Source organism: Medicago sativa, chromosome 2 (assembly GCF_051527215.1).
Source record: "Medicago sativa cultivar Bolivia chromosome 2, Bolivia_mono, whole genome shotgun sequence".
NCBI classification, from domain to species: Eukaryota; Viridiplantae; Streptophyta; class Magnoliopsida; order Fabales; family Fabaceae; genus Medicago; species Medicago sativa.
In genome coordinates, this window is record NC_140750.1 from 7,097,507 (window position 1) to 7,112,323 (window position 14,817).

The 14,817-nt window shown below is 32.3% G+C and overlaps 1 protein-coding gene across 1 annotated transcript; it reads left to right on the forward strand.

Moving 5' to 3' along the window:
* Nucleotides 1-11,620: 11,620 nt before the first annotated feature.
* LOC146944067 (replication protein A 70 kDa DNA-binding subunit B-like) lies at nucleotides 11,621-14,310 on the forward strand (the record flags this gene model as incomplete). The annotated part of the gene is made up of 9 exons (XM_085747910.1): nucleotides 11,621-11,906; nucleotides 12,004-12,100; nucleotides 12,199-12,326; nucleotides 12,424-12,508; nucleotides 12,610-12,739; nucleotides 12,869-13,023; nucleotides 13,286-13,391; nucleotides 13,524-13,787; nucleotides 13,876-14,310. Coding segments are annotated over 9 exons (1,686 nt in total), but the record flags the coding sequence as incomplete, so codon positions are not given.
* Between the last annotated feature and the right edge of the window lie 507 nt (nucleotides 14,311-14,817).

Sequence of the window (14,817 nt, forward strand, 5' to 3'; positions counted from 1 at the left end):
TCATGATGATCACAACTCGAGATTTTGTTGTCCAAAATTTTGATCTTAAAAGATAGCATATATTTTTCATACTGCAACTTAGCAATCTCTTCTGTGTCATAGAGGAGTACCCTGTCTATCATAGCTGCAAAACTTGGATAAACTTTTCAGTAGCACAGTACAATGAGAAGAAAACAAAGAGCATAATCTATTTTTTTTTATAAATATATATACAAAAATATAAATGACAGAAATCCTAAATTATAACGTAATTGCCTTGTTGAAATAACTCAACAGTCCCCGGCAACGGCGCCAAAAACTTGATAGACGTTTGGCAAGTGCACCAAATACTATCGAAGTAGTAAAAATATCGATCCCACGAGGACTGTTTTTAACTTCTATAATTCAATTTCGTTATATAATTAGGATGTGTAAAGTTTATTTTTAGTTTGCCACTAGGCAGAAGATTTGGTTTGATTTTATGAAATCAAATAAAAGAAATTAGATTTGATTAAGAAAATAAGAGAGAAAGATGAGATCAGATCCGTCGAATCCTCTAAGTTCCCCTAATTGGTCTACTGCACCTATTTGTTATGAACCCTCTTCTAGTTTACGATGATTAACAAAATAGCCCTAATCAATCCCTTGAGTTAGGACTCTCTTCTTAAACTACAGCCCCTAATTCCTTAGGTGGTCTATTAATTCTTGAAGGTTTTACCGAACGTTAACCTATTATCACTAACAAACGATTATCTATTCCTAGACTAACCCTGTTTATTAGAACAATTCAATTAGGTCTAAGTTGAAAGCCATGGTCAGTGGTCATTCATTCTCACGAAATCAAGTTATATGTGATCAAGATATAAAAAGCATTAAGAACAATTGAATTGAATAAACTAGAATTGAATTCATAAACAAAATAGAGTTTCACAGCAACATGTGTCAATTAGGGTTACAAAGATTCATCTCGGATCTAATCTCTAAGAGATTTAGCTACTCATAATCGAGTTTACAAATAGCATAATCAATGAAATAATTAAAACATACATGAATTGGTAAAAGGATGAAGAAATCGCCCTTCTAGCCGTCTCCGATGTCTCAAAATCGCACTTTGCTCTCCAAAATCGTAACCCTTGTTCTTCAGCTTGAGTGCAGTATTTATAGAAGTTATGGGCCTGACCCATCAAAATCGCGCCGCGCCTTGTATTATGGCGTGCCGCGATTTCCCTCAAACAGGGAGGATGTAATTTTGCTTCAAAAATCGCAGCACGGCTTGAAATTGGCGTGGCGCGATTTCCTTCGAACAGACTTCAAATTTTAAGCTTATTGCACTCCAGAACAGTATAAATTGCATGAGAACTCTATCAAAATGTCACAATAAGTCCCTAATATTACGTAATGACAGGATGTCATCACATCACTAGGAGAATGAATCCTTCCTTTTCAAGCCATCCTTGCAAGGCTTCCATGATGATGTGTAGCTAAATACTCTTTGTTGGGATGAGAGGTACTTGATCTTGCTAAACATGTAATCCTTTTGATTTTGCAAAATATGGTTCTACCAATTTATATTCAATATTGTTGTTATTCTTGTGTTAATGCTTTCAATGAGATTCAAGATGCTTTGGACACAAACTCTTGAATCTAGAGCTAGAGTAGCAATATATCTTAGGTTAACTTACTTGACATCTTTGTTAATCTTGTGATAATCACCATAATCAAGAGTTAAATGCTTTCGGATATTTAATCAGGCTGGACACGGTCGATTAGGTTATTCGATCGACTTTGTTATCGTTTAAGGGATTTGGACACGAGTGTTTAAACGATACCTTAGAGTTAATTATATCACTTTGGACACGAAGGATAATTTTGAATTGATTGTGATAATGTTGTTTATAAAGCTAGAATCCGTATGGATCATTAGGTTACATGTGACGCTTGGTTAAGGAACGCGACTCCTAACAAGTTTCAATCCTTATTAATCTCATCTTTTTACTCTTGCAATTTAGTTACCATAGTTGTAAATTAAACAAACAATCACCCCCTTTTAACTTAGAATGATATTTGATGTTAATCTATCCGTGATGTCGCACTAATCCTGTGGAGACGATACAAATACTTATCTTGTTTTTGATGCAAAAATACTTCATCAAAATGGCGCCGTTGCCGGGATTGGTGTTTAGATATCATAGATAGTACGATTGATTTATCGTTTTAAGTATTCGTACATAATCCGTAAATATTTGTCTTTACTTTATAGTTATTTGTACTAACCCCTCTTTGATAAACAAAGAAAAGTTTCTTGTTAGTTATTTCTGTTTCAGGATCATCACCTAGACAAAATCATGGCTGATCATGGTTATAGCAACTTCTATACTCCACCCGAGTATGAACCATATCAACAGTATCAACAATATCCTTATGAAGAGGAACGAATGACCAATGTGGAAAATACTTTGAACATCTTCATGCAACAATCCATGATAAACATGCAAAATACCAACCAAAGATTGAGGAATTTATCAATTCAGTTGGAGATGATTCAAGCTCAAATCATGGATAACAAAGCCAACATTCAATCCACTCATGACGGAGAGATTGTTGGAGAAGGTGTTGTTGAACTTGAGGAAGATATAATGAAAGAAATAGAGACACCACTTGAAAAAGAACTTCCTCAAGAACGGTCAGATTCTGAAAAGGCTAAAACTGTTGATAATGGAGAAGTGATAGAGGTGGTAGAGAAAAAGGAACGGTTACTTGGCAAGGAAGACTTAATGGAAGAAAAGGGGAAGAAAGTAAGCAAGGTAGAAATAGACCGGGTCATTGTGAAATTTTCGCCTTGTTCAAATCAAAGTTAAGGAGGACATGGACTCCACATCATCTGTATCTAAAGTTCATGGAATTCCTCCCGAAAAGAAGGAATACAAAGGATGATGTATTGTCCGTCTCATTTTGGCCACCCTAACGAAAAAGGCGTCGAGCTAACGACGTTAAACAAGCGCTTGTTGGGAGGCAACCCAACTTGGTAAGTTCTCTTACTGTTAAAATAATGTGTTAGCAATTTTTAAGTACTTCATTTTGTTTTAATTTGAACATTGTGGAAGTTTCCTCTATATCGCTCTTGCTTAAATCTCAAATCTCAGATGATTGATAATGATTCATAGTTGTGATTAAAGCGCAAAACCAAGGTACAAGATTCCAGTTTTTCTAGGTTTTTACTCGAATATGGAACGAGTACTTTGTGTAAATTTCATTTCATTTAGTTCTTCGCAATAATGTGTTTGTTGTGAACCACTTAGTTCTAGCCTAAAAGTGAGGAAACCTCAAGTGTTTGTACATATGCAAGGAGATTGGTATTCATTGTTTAACTCGGTTGTTTTATGTTAAATCCAATAATTGTTTTAAATTGTGTGAAGGCATGGATATGATCAAGGCACATTTTTGTTATTGAGTAAAACATACTTGACCACAAATAGCCTACCTTGTGAGAAGAGCGAGTATTTGCTAACCCACTTGAGCCAAATGAATCGGAGTCCTCACTTATGAACTGTCAATTCATAAGTACAATGCTTGATGAATTTGCCTTTAAACTTTTCAATATCCAGTTCATTTTTGACACATTTTAAGACTCTGATATGTTTTTAATTGTTGAATCCTAAATTTTCATTGTTATTTGTCCTTTTGCCTTAGAGTAAGGGAACATTCAAATAGGGTGTATTTTGATTTAAGTTGGGGAGAGAAGGTAGATGTAAATTTTTTGTCAAGTATAATGGTGTAATTTTATCTTTGATCAAGACAACATGGTGTTGTAAATACATAAAGAAAAAGAAAATGTGTACATGAAAAGAAAAAGAAAAAGAAAAAGAGAAAAAGAAAGTAAAAAAAAAATAATAGAATAAGTTGTCAAGATCAAAGTGCTTCATGTGTAAACACCAAGGGTTTGTAATGATTGGTAGGGAAGATTGTGGAATTTAATAGTTGATTCAAGGAATGTTCCTCTTTGTTAGGCTTTTTGATTTCAATTGCCCCACATATGACATTTCTTTTGTAGCCAAGCCAAGTTATAACCCTCAAAGACCTTTTGATCCATGTTTTTATGCCTTTTGAAATGATATTTGGATGGACACATAACTTGATTGGAATGTTAACTTGATTGCCGGATGTGTGTTCATAATCCTCATTCATTTGATTTCAATTGTTTATCTACTTTCATAGAAGTGTGTTAGGTGTGGTTCGTAAGTAAATATATTATTGTTTTGAAATATTTGACATGAACTTTGTACTTAGGACTCAACTCATGTTGGTAGTAGAATTTTAGATTAGTTGGAAACTTAGACTTGCCCGCGCATTCACTTTTAAATCATTCATCTGAAAATATTTTCAAAGCCTTTTGTACTTGTGTCTTGTTATTAACTTGTTTGATTTTCAATCTTTTGTTTGAGGACAAACAAAGAGTTAAGTTGGGGAGAGTGATGAGTGTCATAAAAGTGTTAAATTCATGTTATATTTTAAGCACTTTTTGTTACTTGTTCTACAAGTTATTGAAGGAAAAGCCGAGAAATAAGCGTTAAATGCCTTATTACGCTTTACTTATCATTACTCTATCCTTTTGTGTAGAAATTAGCCTCAAGACACTGATCAAAGACCAATTTATCATGAAAAAGTGCGAAATGGTAAAAGATGTCCAGCAAGCTTGAAGAAATGGCGCTAATAGCGTGTTCTACGCTATTAGCGTGTTCAAAGAAGTGTCAAAGTCCAGAGAGATACGCTATTGGCGTATCTGGAGCTTAAAGAAATTTCGCTATTAGCGATTTTGGCGCTATTAGCGTGAGTTAGGCGGTTTGCTCAATTCAAGTGGCCCACTTGCTTTATGTTAGATATTATGTTAGATATTATTTTTAGATATTTTGGGCTTGATATATTATATATATATTAGAAGTTCATTAGAGAGATAATATATATTAGTCTTAGGAATATCTCATAGTTTTCTCTTAGTTTTTCTCTAAGCTTTCATAGATAATATCATAGAGAGAAATAGGGCAAGAGCATATAGAGTGAGAGTGATTTTGGAAGTTGGATTTTATTCCTTTGTTGAGACATCACTAGGAGAATGAATCCTTCCTTTTCAAGCCATCCTTGCAAGGCTTCCATGATGATGTGTAGCTAAATACTCTTTGTTGGGATGAGAGGTACTTGATCTTGCTAAACATGTAATCCTTTTGATTTTGCAAAATATGGTTCTACCAATTTATATTCAATATTGTTGTTATTCTTGTGTTAATGCTTTCAATGAGATTCAAGATGCTTTGGACACAAACTCTTGAATCTAGAGCTAGAGTAGCAATATATCTTAGGTTAACTTACTTGACATCTTTGTTAATCTTCTGATAATCACCATAATCAAGAGTTAAATGCTTTCGGATATTTAATCAGGCTGGACACGGTCGATTAGGTTATTCGATCGACTTTGTTATCGTTTAAGGGATTTGGACACGAATGTTTAAACGATACCTTAGAGTTAATTATATCACTTTGGACACGAAGGATAGTTTAGAATTGATTGTGATAATGTTGTTTATAAAGCTAGAATTCATATGGATCATTAGGTTACATGTGACGCTTGGTTAAGGAACGCGACTCCTAACAAGTTTCAATCCTTATTAATCTCATCTTTTTACTTTTGCAATTTAGTTACCATAGTTGTAAATTAAACAAACAATCACCCCCTTTTAACTTAGAATGATATTTGATGTTAATCTATCCGTGATGTCGCACTAATCCCTGTGGAGACGATACAAATACTTATCTTGTTTTTGATGCAAACCTATTTCATCAGTCGTGTGCAAGAATTCTCAAGTTGTTGCAAGAGGAGATCGAAGCTACCAAATGGACAAGCGACACGGTTCGACTTCGTACGAAATTCTTCTGTCCGTGGAACAAATTGAGGAGATTGATGATTCAGAATCTTCAATGGAGATTGCTGAATCCGAATTGATGAGTGAGTCTCTCTCAATTGAGGAACACTTTGTCACCGATGAATCTGTTTCTGCGGATAAATTAATGGTTGATGCAGTGACTCGAAGGAGTAATTTTACCATCAGAATTCCAACAAGTTTGAATGAAAGTATGACCTCTACAGTAACCCAACCTTCATCTTCTCGCATGATCCTTGCGATGCCACTGACAAAACCACTAGGATGTACAAGGGCCTCATCATGGGAAGATTTTGTGAGGCAGTGGTGCGGTTCTTATGCTCGTCTATCGCCACCGCCACCAAAACCACCAGATTGTAGCTTACGACAAACTCCAAGTAATGTGGGATCGTTTAATGTCGCCACCACATCCAAAGCCACCTGACGACAATTCCGGAGCAACGGACACCGTAGTTTTGCCTTCTTGTGTTGTAATGGAAGTTTGCCCACCATCTTTTTGGGAAAATGTTTATCTGAATGATTGTGTTATCATCCGGTTATTGCTATTCATGTTGTTTCGGTCGTTACCACCAGTTCGACATCACAGCGAAAAGGATCATGAACAGGTAATCCTTGTTGTTCATCTTAGTGTTAATTCGTATGCTCCTATTTCTCTAGACTATGACTATTCAATGAATGTCTTTGAGAATAGTGAAGTTTATGGTTATGGTGTAGTGTTGTTGATTGTCTTAACTTGTAAGCATATTGATGAGAATAGAGAATAGAGAATTCAGGAACTGAGTTTTTGACAAGGTTCAAATTCATCAACAACCACCCAAAACATTTATGAGTTTAGTAGGATTATCTTGGCACATAACCAGTATGATACAATACTTTCAAGCGATGCGGAATCCCAATAGAAAGAATGGCACTCCTGTTGCTTTGATTTGGTTTGAAAATCTCTTGCAGCAACTACATCATTTGTCGCTTGAACCATATCATGCTCACTTTTGGAGTTGCATGAACGCTCTCTCTCATAATGATGCTATGGATATTGTTGAATTATTTTCCTTTGTTGTCAAATTTGTTGTTTCTATTCCTGAAGATGTATCTCTAGCTATGGGATTGAGCCTTGCATTTTTCGTGACAAAGATTAAGCATGATAAGGCTCCTGTTGTCAAAGCTTGCACATGGGGGGAGATCAAAGATGCAAAGAGCTCTACTATAAATTTTTCCTTCTCTTCTGCTATTGTTGATTTTGGTATGGTGAATTTATAGGCATCAATCATATATGATATTGGGAGTGAAATTCACAAAAATAAAAGTGGGCACATGGCAAATTTGGATTCACCAACTGGGGCTGCACTCTTAGAATTTGAAAGTTATATTCCTTTTTATGGTTGTGGATTCATTATCAACAAAGTCTTCACTCTTGAACATCATTATACTTATCTTGTAAATGTAGTCTCAAGCTTTGTCAAGGAATTGAATAGATTGGGAGCAAGAAAAATTTTAACGACTTCTCCACATCTGTGTGATTTTCTACATGTTGTATGGATTTTATTTGGATTTTATGAGGGAGGATTTTGGGTTGCTCTGTCAACTGGAATGATAAAAAGGCTTCAGTTTCCTATACTTGTTTCAATATTTCATATTGAACAAGGTGGTTTTGCATTACTTGGAAGTGCTGTCCTTTATATGGCATTAATTGCTAAGTGTGATTCTTTTGTTGCCTTGGTTCTAGCTTTGTCTCTAGCACAATTATATCTGCTGGTTTTAGTGGATAATGTCAGCTGCAATAAAAATGTGTCAAGTGTTATGCATGTAATACACAAAAGTGGATATGTTCATCCCAACTTGTGGTTGCCAAGATCTTGTTTTGAGTATGCTAATGCTCCTTGGCATCAACTAGTTCAACTTCATGTTTTTTCGGTTTGGGTGGCAGCACTTGAATCATGCCATATAGTTGGCAACAGTTCAACTACCATTTTTAGTGCTTACATCATTGTACCTCCTATGAGTGTTGCAGAATATTTTGACCATACCATGCTTCTTACACTTGCTAACCTTAGAGCATCTCCAATTCTAGAACCATATTTATGTTCTTGAAGCATTTTGGTGGGGTCCAAAGGTGCCACATGTGTATTAAGAACATCCTTTCATTTTTACTCCAATGCAAAGAACAATATTTATGTTCTTAACTTACATTATAGGGTCCCACAATTGGCCCCACATATTTTTATTTATTTCAATACTTTTAAATTAAAATACTTATTAAAATACCTTTTCTTCTCTTCTCTTCACAAACAAAACCTGCTGTCCCCACGCCAAGTAGAGAGAAGAAACAAAACCTGTATATTTTCTCTCTCTTACTCTCCTTTTTTTCATCTGCTTTTTCTGACAGTTTTGCTGCTGGAACATGTTCTTCACATAGAACGGTTCTCCAGCATGGATGCCACATCATCCATCTCCAATGGTAAAGAAAACAAGAACTTGCTTTTAAGTATCAAGAACACTGTCAAGAACTAGCATTGGAGTTGCTCTTATGATGCTTGTTGGGCACTCTATGATATGGAATTTGGGTGGTAATTACTATTTTCTCTACACCAAAGGGTCTCTACAATTTCAACAATGGGATCCGGGTGGATACTCTCTTGTTAATGGGAAGGTCCACTTGACATGGAAGCCAATGGAAGAGGCTACCATCACTCAATGGCATTGTGGCAACGTCAACCTTGAGGTCAAGGTTGATTTTTAAAGGGGATGGTAATGTAATGAGTTAAATAGCTTAAAGGGGCAAAATAGGAAATTTGAGTATACACTCTTATAAATAAGAGAATGCCAAGGAAAAAGGGTAGGAAATATGTGATGTAACTTCTTCTTCTTCTCTCTGATTCTCTAGTCCCTCGCTTCTATTGTTCTTATTCTTATTACACTCCTTTTGTTACCAATTACTCTCTATCAACAGAGATTCCAATTACCATGTTGTAATGCTTAATTGAGTGAATCAATGAAATTTCATTTACATTCTTATTTCAATTAAGTAGAATCATTACACATTAATGTAGTTTTTCTAGTAAAAATATTTTTTAAATGAAAAACAACGTTTAATATTTGCACCAAGCCTGTTGTGAATTTGATGTACATATATGAGAAAGTTGATATAATAAAATTTTGAAAACTCAAGACTATTTACAAAATTTCAACATCAATGTAGTGTTTATATTAAATAAATTTTTATTTTATATGACAAACACCGTTAAATATTGCCACCACAATCGTTGTTGATTTTATATGCTTACATACGCGAAATCAGATTTTTATATAACGATATGAGAAAGTCGATATAATAATTAAAATTTTCAAAATATGTACATTAATGTAATGTTTGTATTAAAGATTTTTAACTTCCCAACAATTAGACACTTTTTTACTCCTCACTTACTAATTTTTTTAAAAATATCAATTTTAATGTATTGTTTCAATTTTTAAAATATCAAACATTAATGTAGTGTTTTTCATATCGGTACATTATTTTACTACTCCTTTTTACTATTTTGTTATGAAGGAGAAGAAAGGGAATAAGATTAAGTGAGAAAAAACAATGGAAATGATAATCTTTACATATAACAATATATGAAGGAAATACAAGATTTATTTTTTGGGATGTATTTTTCATTATTTCTGTTTTTTTTGACAAATTTATTTCTGTTATATGCTTAAACAAATTTACTTTTAAAAATCGTTATATTATTGGTGTTATTCAAAAAGATAATTTTTTTTATTATTTGTAAAAGATAAACATAATTTGTTACCACAAACATTTATACGTATAAGTTTAATCAAAATTAAAATTTCATAAAAATATTGTTGATAATTTATACGCTTTAGTGCGGTGGAAAAACCAAACATTTTAAAGGGATGAGATAATAAGGAGAAGAAAGGGGAATAAAATTGAGTAAAATTCGATAAAAGAGAACAAAGATGGAAGTGATAAGGCTTACAGAGAAATTAGAGGGATGTGATAACTGATTGTTAAAAAAACATATAGGTAATTAATTTTATTTGCAAAATTACCATTAAAACCATAAAATCTTATTTATAAAAGGTCTTAAGTTGTCTTAAACAGCTTTTTGGAGCCAAAATTTGAGGTTAATTTTGTCATTTTAATATTGACACATCATTATTCTTATTATTATTTAATATATATTTAAGCAATTGAACAAACTTTTGCTAAATTTAATATTGACAACTCATTATTGTTATTATTATTTAATATATATTTAAGCAATTGAACAAACTTTTGCTAAATTTGTGCCATAAACTACTAAATATGTTTTTTTTTCTTCCATAATCTTAGTTTTTTTTCGTTTTTTTTCTTTCATAATTTTATTTTGTTTTTCTTTCACATTATTATTTAATAATATATATTTAAGCAATTGAACAAACTTTTGTTAAATTTGTGCCATAAACTACTAAATACGTTTTTTTTTCCTTTCATAATCTTATTTTGTTTTTTGTTTGATGAACATCATAGTTTGTTTTCTATTTTCTCTATTTTTTTGGTAGTGCTATTTTCTCTATTTATTTGGCAATATAAACACCGATCCCCATATGTTTTTTTTTGTTTTTTTTTAACTATGTTTTTCTAAAATTTCTCATTAAATTTGTGCCACCAAAGAAAAAAAATCCTCATCTAACGTTTGTCTTTGGTAACTAACTCTGTCTACATCTGTGCCACTTTATGCCAAAATATAAGTAACATCAAATAGGATTTATAAGTCATACTTCATCCATCTTCCTTCGATTAAATCATCTTGCTTCAAATTAATCGTACGTCATATTTTTTTGCTTTGAATCTCTTTTTTTATTTCTAACTTCTTTTTTATATCAACGATTAAAGTATCTCTCTATTAATATTTTTAACTTTGTCTACCTTTCCATGATTTATTTCTTTTCAATTCTATGTAGATTGAATAATGGCTTCTCATATTACTGATATTGATGACATTGTTGCTGGAAAAATCGATTAGAAGATACGTGTTCGTATAGTTAATCTTTGGAAAATTCCTGATTTCAACAAACCAAAAGAGGCATCCAGTATTGAATTACTATAACATGTTTGTGTTATGTGTGATGAAACAGCATGCCTCTATATACTTTTATATGGTTCTATTATACCTATCCATTTTTGTTATTAAAGATCATTGATTTATTCATGTATTTCACAAGTTGTATCTTCTGTTTTTCATCACAGTTAAATTAGCCTATTAAATTAAAAGAACCATATATGAACATGTTAGTAAAGCAATTAGCCTATTAAATTTAAACGATTAGCCAATTAAATTTAGAGGTGGGGATTTATTTGTTTTGGTTGGTGCTGTGCAGTTTTTGGGTGCGCGGGGTTCCTGTTCCTCCACTATAATCTTCTTTGTTAGTTTGAATTCACTACACTTTCTTTTTGGGTGACTCTGTTAAAAAAAAAAAAATTGAACAGCCAAACTGCACAGCCGCATCTAACAGGACTGCCCAAAACACACCCGAAAAACAACCTAAACTATTATAAATTGATAATAAAAGAAGTTTTTTAATTTGATTCATGATTGTCCATACTATGGACGTGTTGATAAGATTATATCATTGTTTTTTTATGTTTCACCTTTATTTTTTTTTAAAGAATTTGTTTCAGTTTTATAATTCTCATTATCTTTTTATTCACATAAATTCACATAATATTTTATTTATTTCAGTTGTCAAAGATACAAGCTTCTATTAAAAGCAAGGATTTCAAACAACTTGGAGATTCTATTGAAGAGGGTGCTTCATATACTATAGAAAAGTTCTTGGTCCAATTTAATAAAGGAAATTTTAAGCCAACAAATCACAAATACAAGCTAACTTTGATAGGAAGCACTATTATAGCCAAAACATCTTATGATAAAATTCCTGCAAATTTGTTCAACTTCACAAAATTTCAGGACATTATTGGTGGTACTGATAACGATGTTTTAATGGGTTAGTACTTTATACTAAAATTACAAATTAAATATTAACTTATTTTTAGATTTTTATGATTTCTTCTTTATGATTCTGCAACCATGTTTATTTTTAGATGTCATTGGCCATGTGGTTGGAACGACTGACATTAAGGATGTTCAAGTAAAAGGAAAAATGACTAAAATCTTGGACTTGATGCTTGAAGACCTTGAGTTAGTGGAGTTTTTTTTTATCTTTGTTTTAACTACATATATAGATGTTTTTTTAATTATTATTCTTAGTCTAATAAAAATTATTTTGTAAATTTCAGGAGCAATACAATCATTTGTACTTTATGGGGTCATTTTGCTGAACAAATGAATAGCTATATGAGCACAAATGGAAATACTTTTCCTATTGTAGTTGTTATGCATCTATGTCGACTTAAAGTTTTTGGTGGTAATTAGATTATCTTTTTAAAGGTAATTATTTTTAATTTCTTTGTATTGTTAATGATATATATTACTTAATACCTTTTGGTGTATCATTTTAATAGGTATGTATGAGATTGCCAATGCATTCAATGAAACCAAGTTGCTTATAAATCCCAACATTGAAGAATGTTGCACCTACAAGAAAGGGTATGCACTAACCTATCGTTATTACACATATATTATATATTGATAATTATTGAAAGTTTTTTTGTTTTTGTTAAGTATGATTTTCTTATATTTTACGATAGAATGGAAACTGGCAATGCATCTTTGACCCAAGGGGTCACCCAGATGATAGCACAATCTTCACTTTCTTTGTCTAATGATCTACTCCAAACAAAAAACATGACAATTTCAGATATTACACAAGCTAAACAGGTCTACAACTTTATGTTGATTTGCTTTGACTTATACTATTATACTATGTTGTTAAATAATTCTTAATCCATATCTTTGTGTTTTAATTTTCTAATTATTATTCTTAAAATAAATTTAATAACTATGCAGGTGGGTGCATGTGTTGTCTTGGCTAAAATTATTGACATAGACACCAATAAGAAGTGGTGTTACGTTTCATGTGATAAGTGTTTCAAGAAGGTTGAACCTGTTTGTACAAAACACTTTTGTGAAAAATGTGATACATTAGTCGATGCTACAAAAAGGTAACGTTTTCGATATTAATTTTTCTTATGATTCACTCATGTTTTTTAAGCTAAACTCAATTATTCTTTCTATTCGGTTACTTATATAATTAGCAAATCTAATTTCAATTTTTTTTTCTTTCTAATAACTTACTATGTACATGATTATATAAACGACAAGTTGCATCATCACCACTTTTATTCTTTTGGTCACTGATTTTTTTGGTTAGTGATTCCTTATAAGGTTATTGAATCTTTCATGTATAATCACTTTTCATTTTAGGTTTATGGTGCACATTCATGTTATGGATGATAGTGGGTCAACTACCTTTGTGTTGTTTGATGGAGTTATTTCACAGCACTTTGGAAAGACTGCAAAAGAACAAATGGTATTGATAATGAACTTAAGTATATTGTCTTTTGTATTTTTTATGTTATATTATTAAAACAATAAACATTGGTTTTAATTGTTTACTAATCCCTTTCAAAAAAAATTGTTTACTAATCCAAATCAAAAACAGGAAAAGACCACAAATGATTATCCAACCGAGTTTGACACCTTACGTGATAAGGAAATGCTTTTCAAACTGGAGATCAATCAAAAAAATGTTGAACAAAGGTTTTATACCTATGCAGTCAAAAAGATGTCCGATGACAATGAAATCATTGATGAGTTTAAGAAAAAGTATTATATTGAGTGTCATGCTGCTCCTCCGAATGGTAAGGAAGATGATGATGTTGATATCATAGGTCCTATTACTCCCCAAACTGATGATAACATTAAGGTAGTTAAATATTCTTTATATCTACTTTAAAAGTATTCATAAAACTTATTAAATTAACTATTTCTATGAATGTTTATTATTCATGTAGCTTCTTGGTGATGAAGCTAATTCTATTCCTAAAGATACTCATCCATCCAAGTCTTTGAGAAAGAGAAACGCCGACTCAGATGCAACATATATTGACGTTGATTGTCAAACTCGGTCGTCCACCACTAAATTGCGGAAAGTTGTCAAAATTAAGCAAGGACCTCAAGATTGTTTGACACCTTATTTTTATTTGTCTATTCGATGTGATAACGAGAATTCTAAATTACTTCAAGTTTTTATTGGTTTTATTTTGGACACGTTAATTCATGCTCACTTACAACTATTATTGTTTCATTTACGATTACTTTATTTATTAATCAATGTCATATCTAACTTCCCGTGCATCGCACGGGTCTTAATACTAGTTAAGAAGATTATAATTTTAACTGATGTTAACTCTAAATTTTTTCCTTCAAAAAAAAAAAAAAAACTCTAAATTTTTGCGGAACCGGCAGTTTCAATCTTGGCTTGTCAATGCTAAAATTTGCCAACATGGATTTAAGATTAAGATTGAATATATGGCGGTGAAAAATAACAGAAAATAACGCACTTTTCTCACGTTGTTATGGGTTATAGCTTCCATATTGGCCCAACTAGTATCGACCCTCAATTTGAATGTAGCAGAGTTTTATAAATAAAAGGCGCAAAAGGCTGTGTTTTCAAATCGCTTGTTCGGTTCATCTCTCCTCGTCTCGCCGCTGTTCTTCATCATGAGTGTCGTTGTTGTTGCTGCTGCTGCCGGTGCTTCACGGTCAGTTTTTTCCTACTTTATAACGCATAGAATAACCACATGTACTCGAATTCCATTGTTTTTCCTTGTTTATGACTCAAAAAAGTCAGGCCAAACTCACCCTTAAAATTTGATGGATACCATTAGTTTTACCTGCGTTGGAAATTTGTAATCTTTGTTTTTTTTTTTTTTTACTACTTTCATCATGAATTT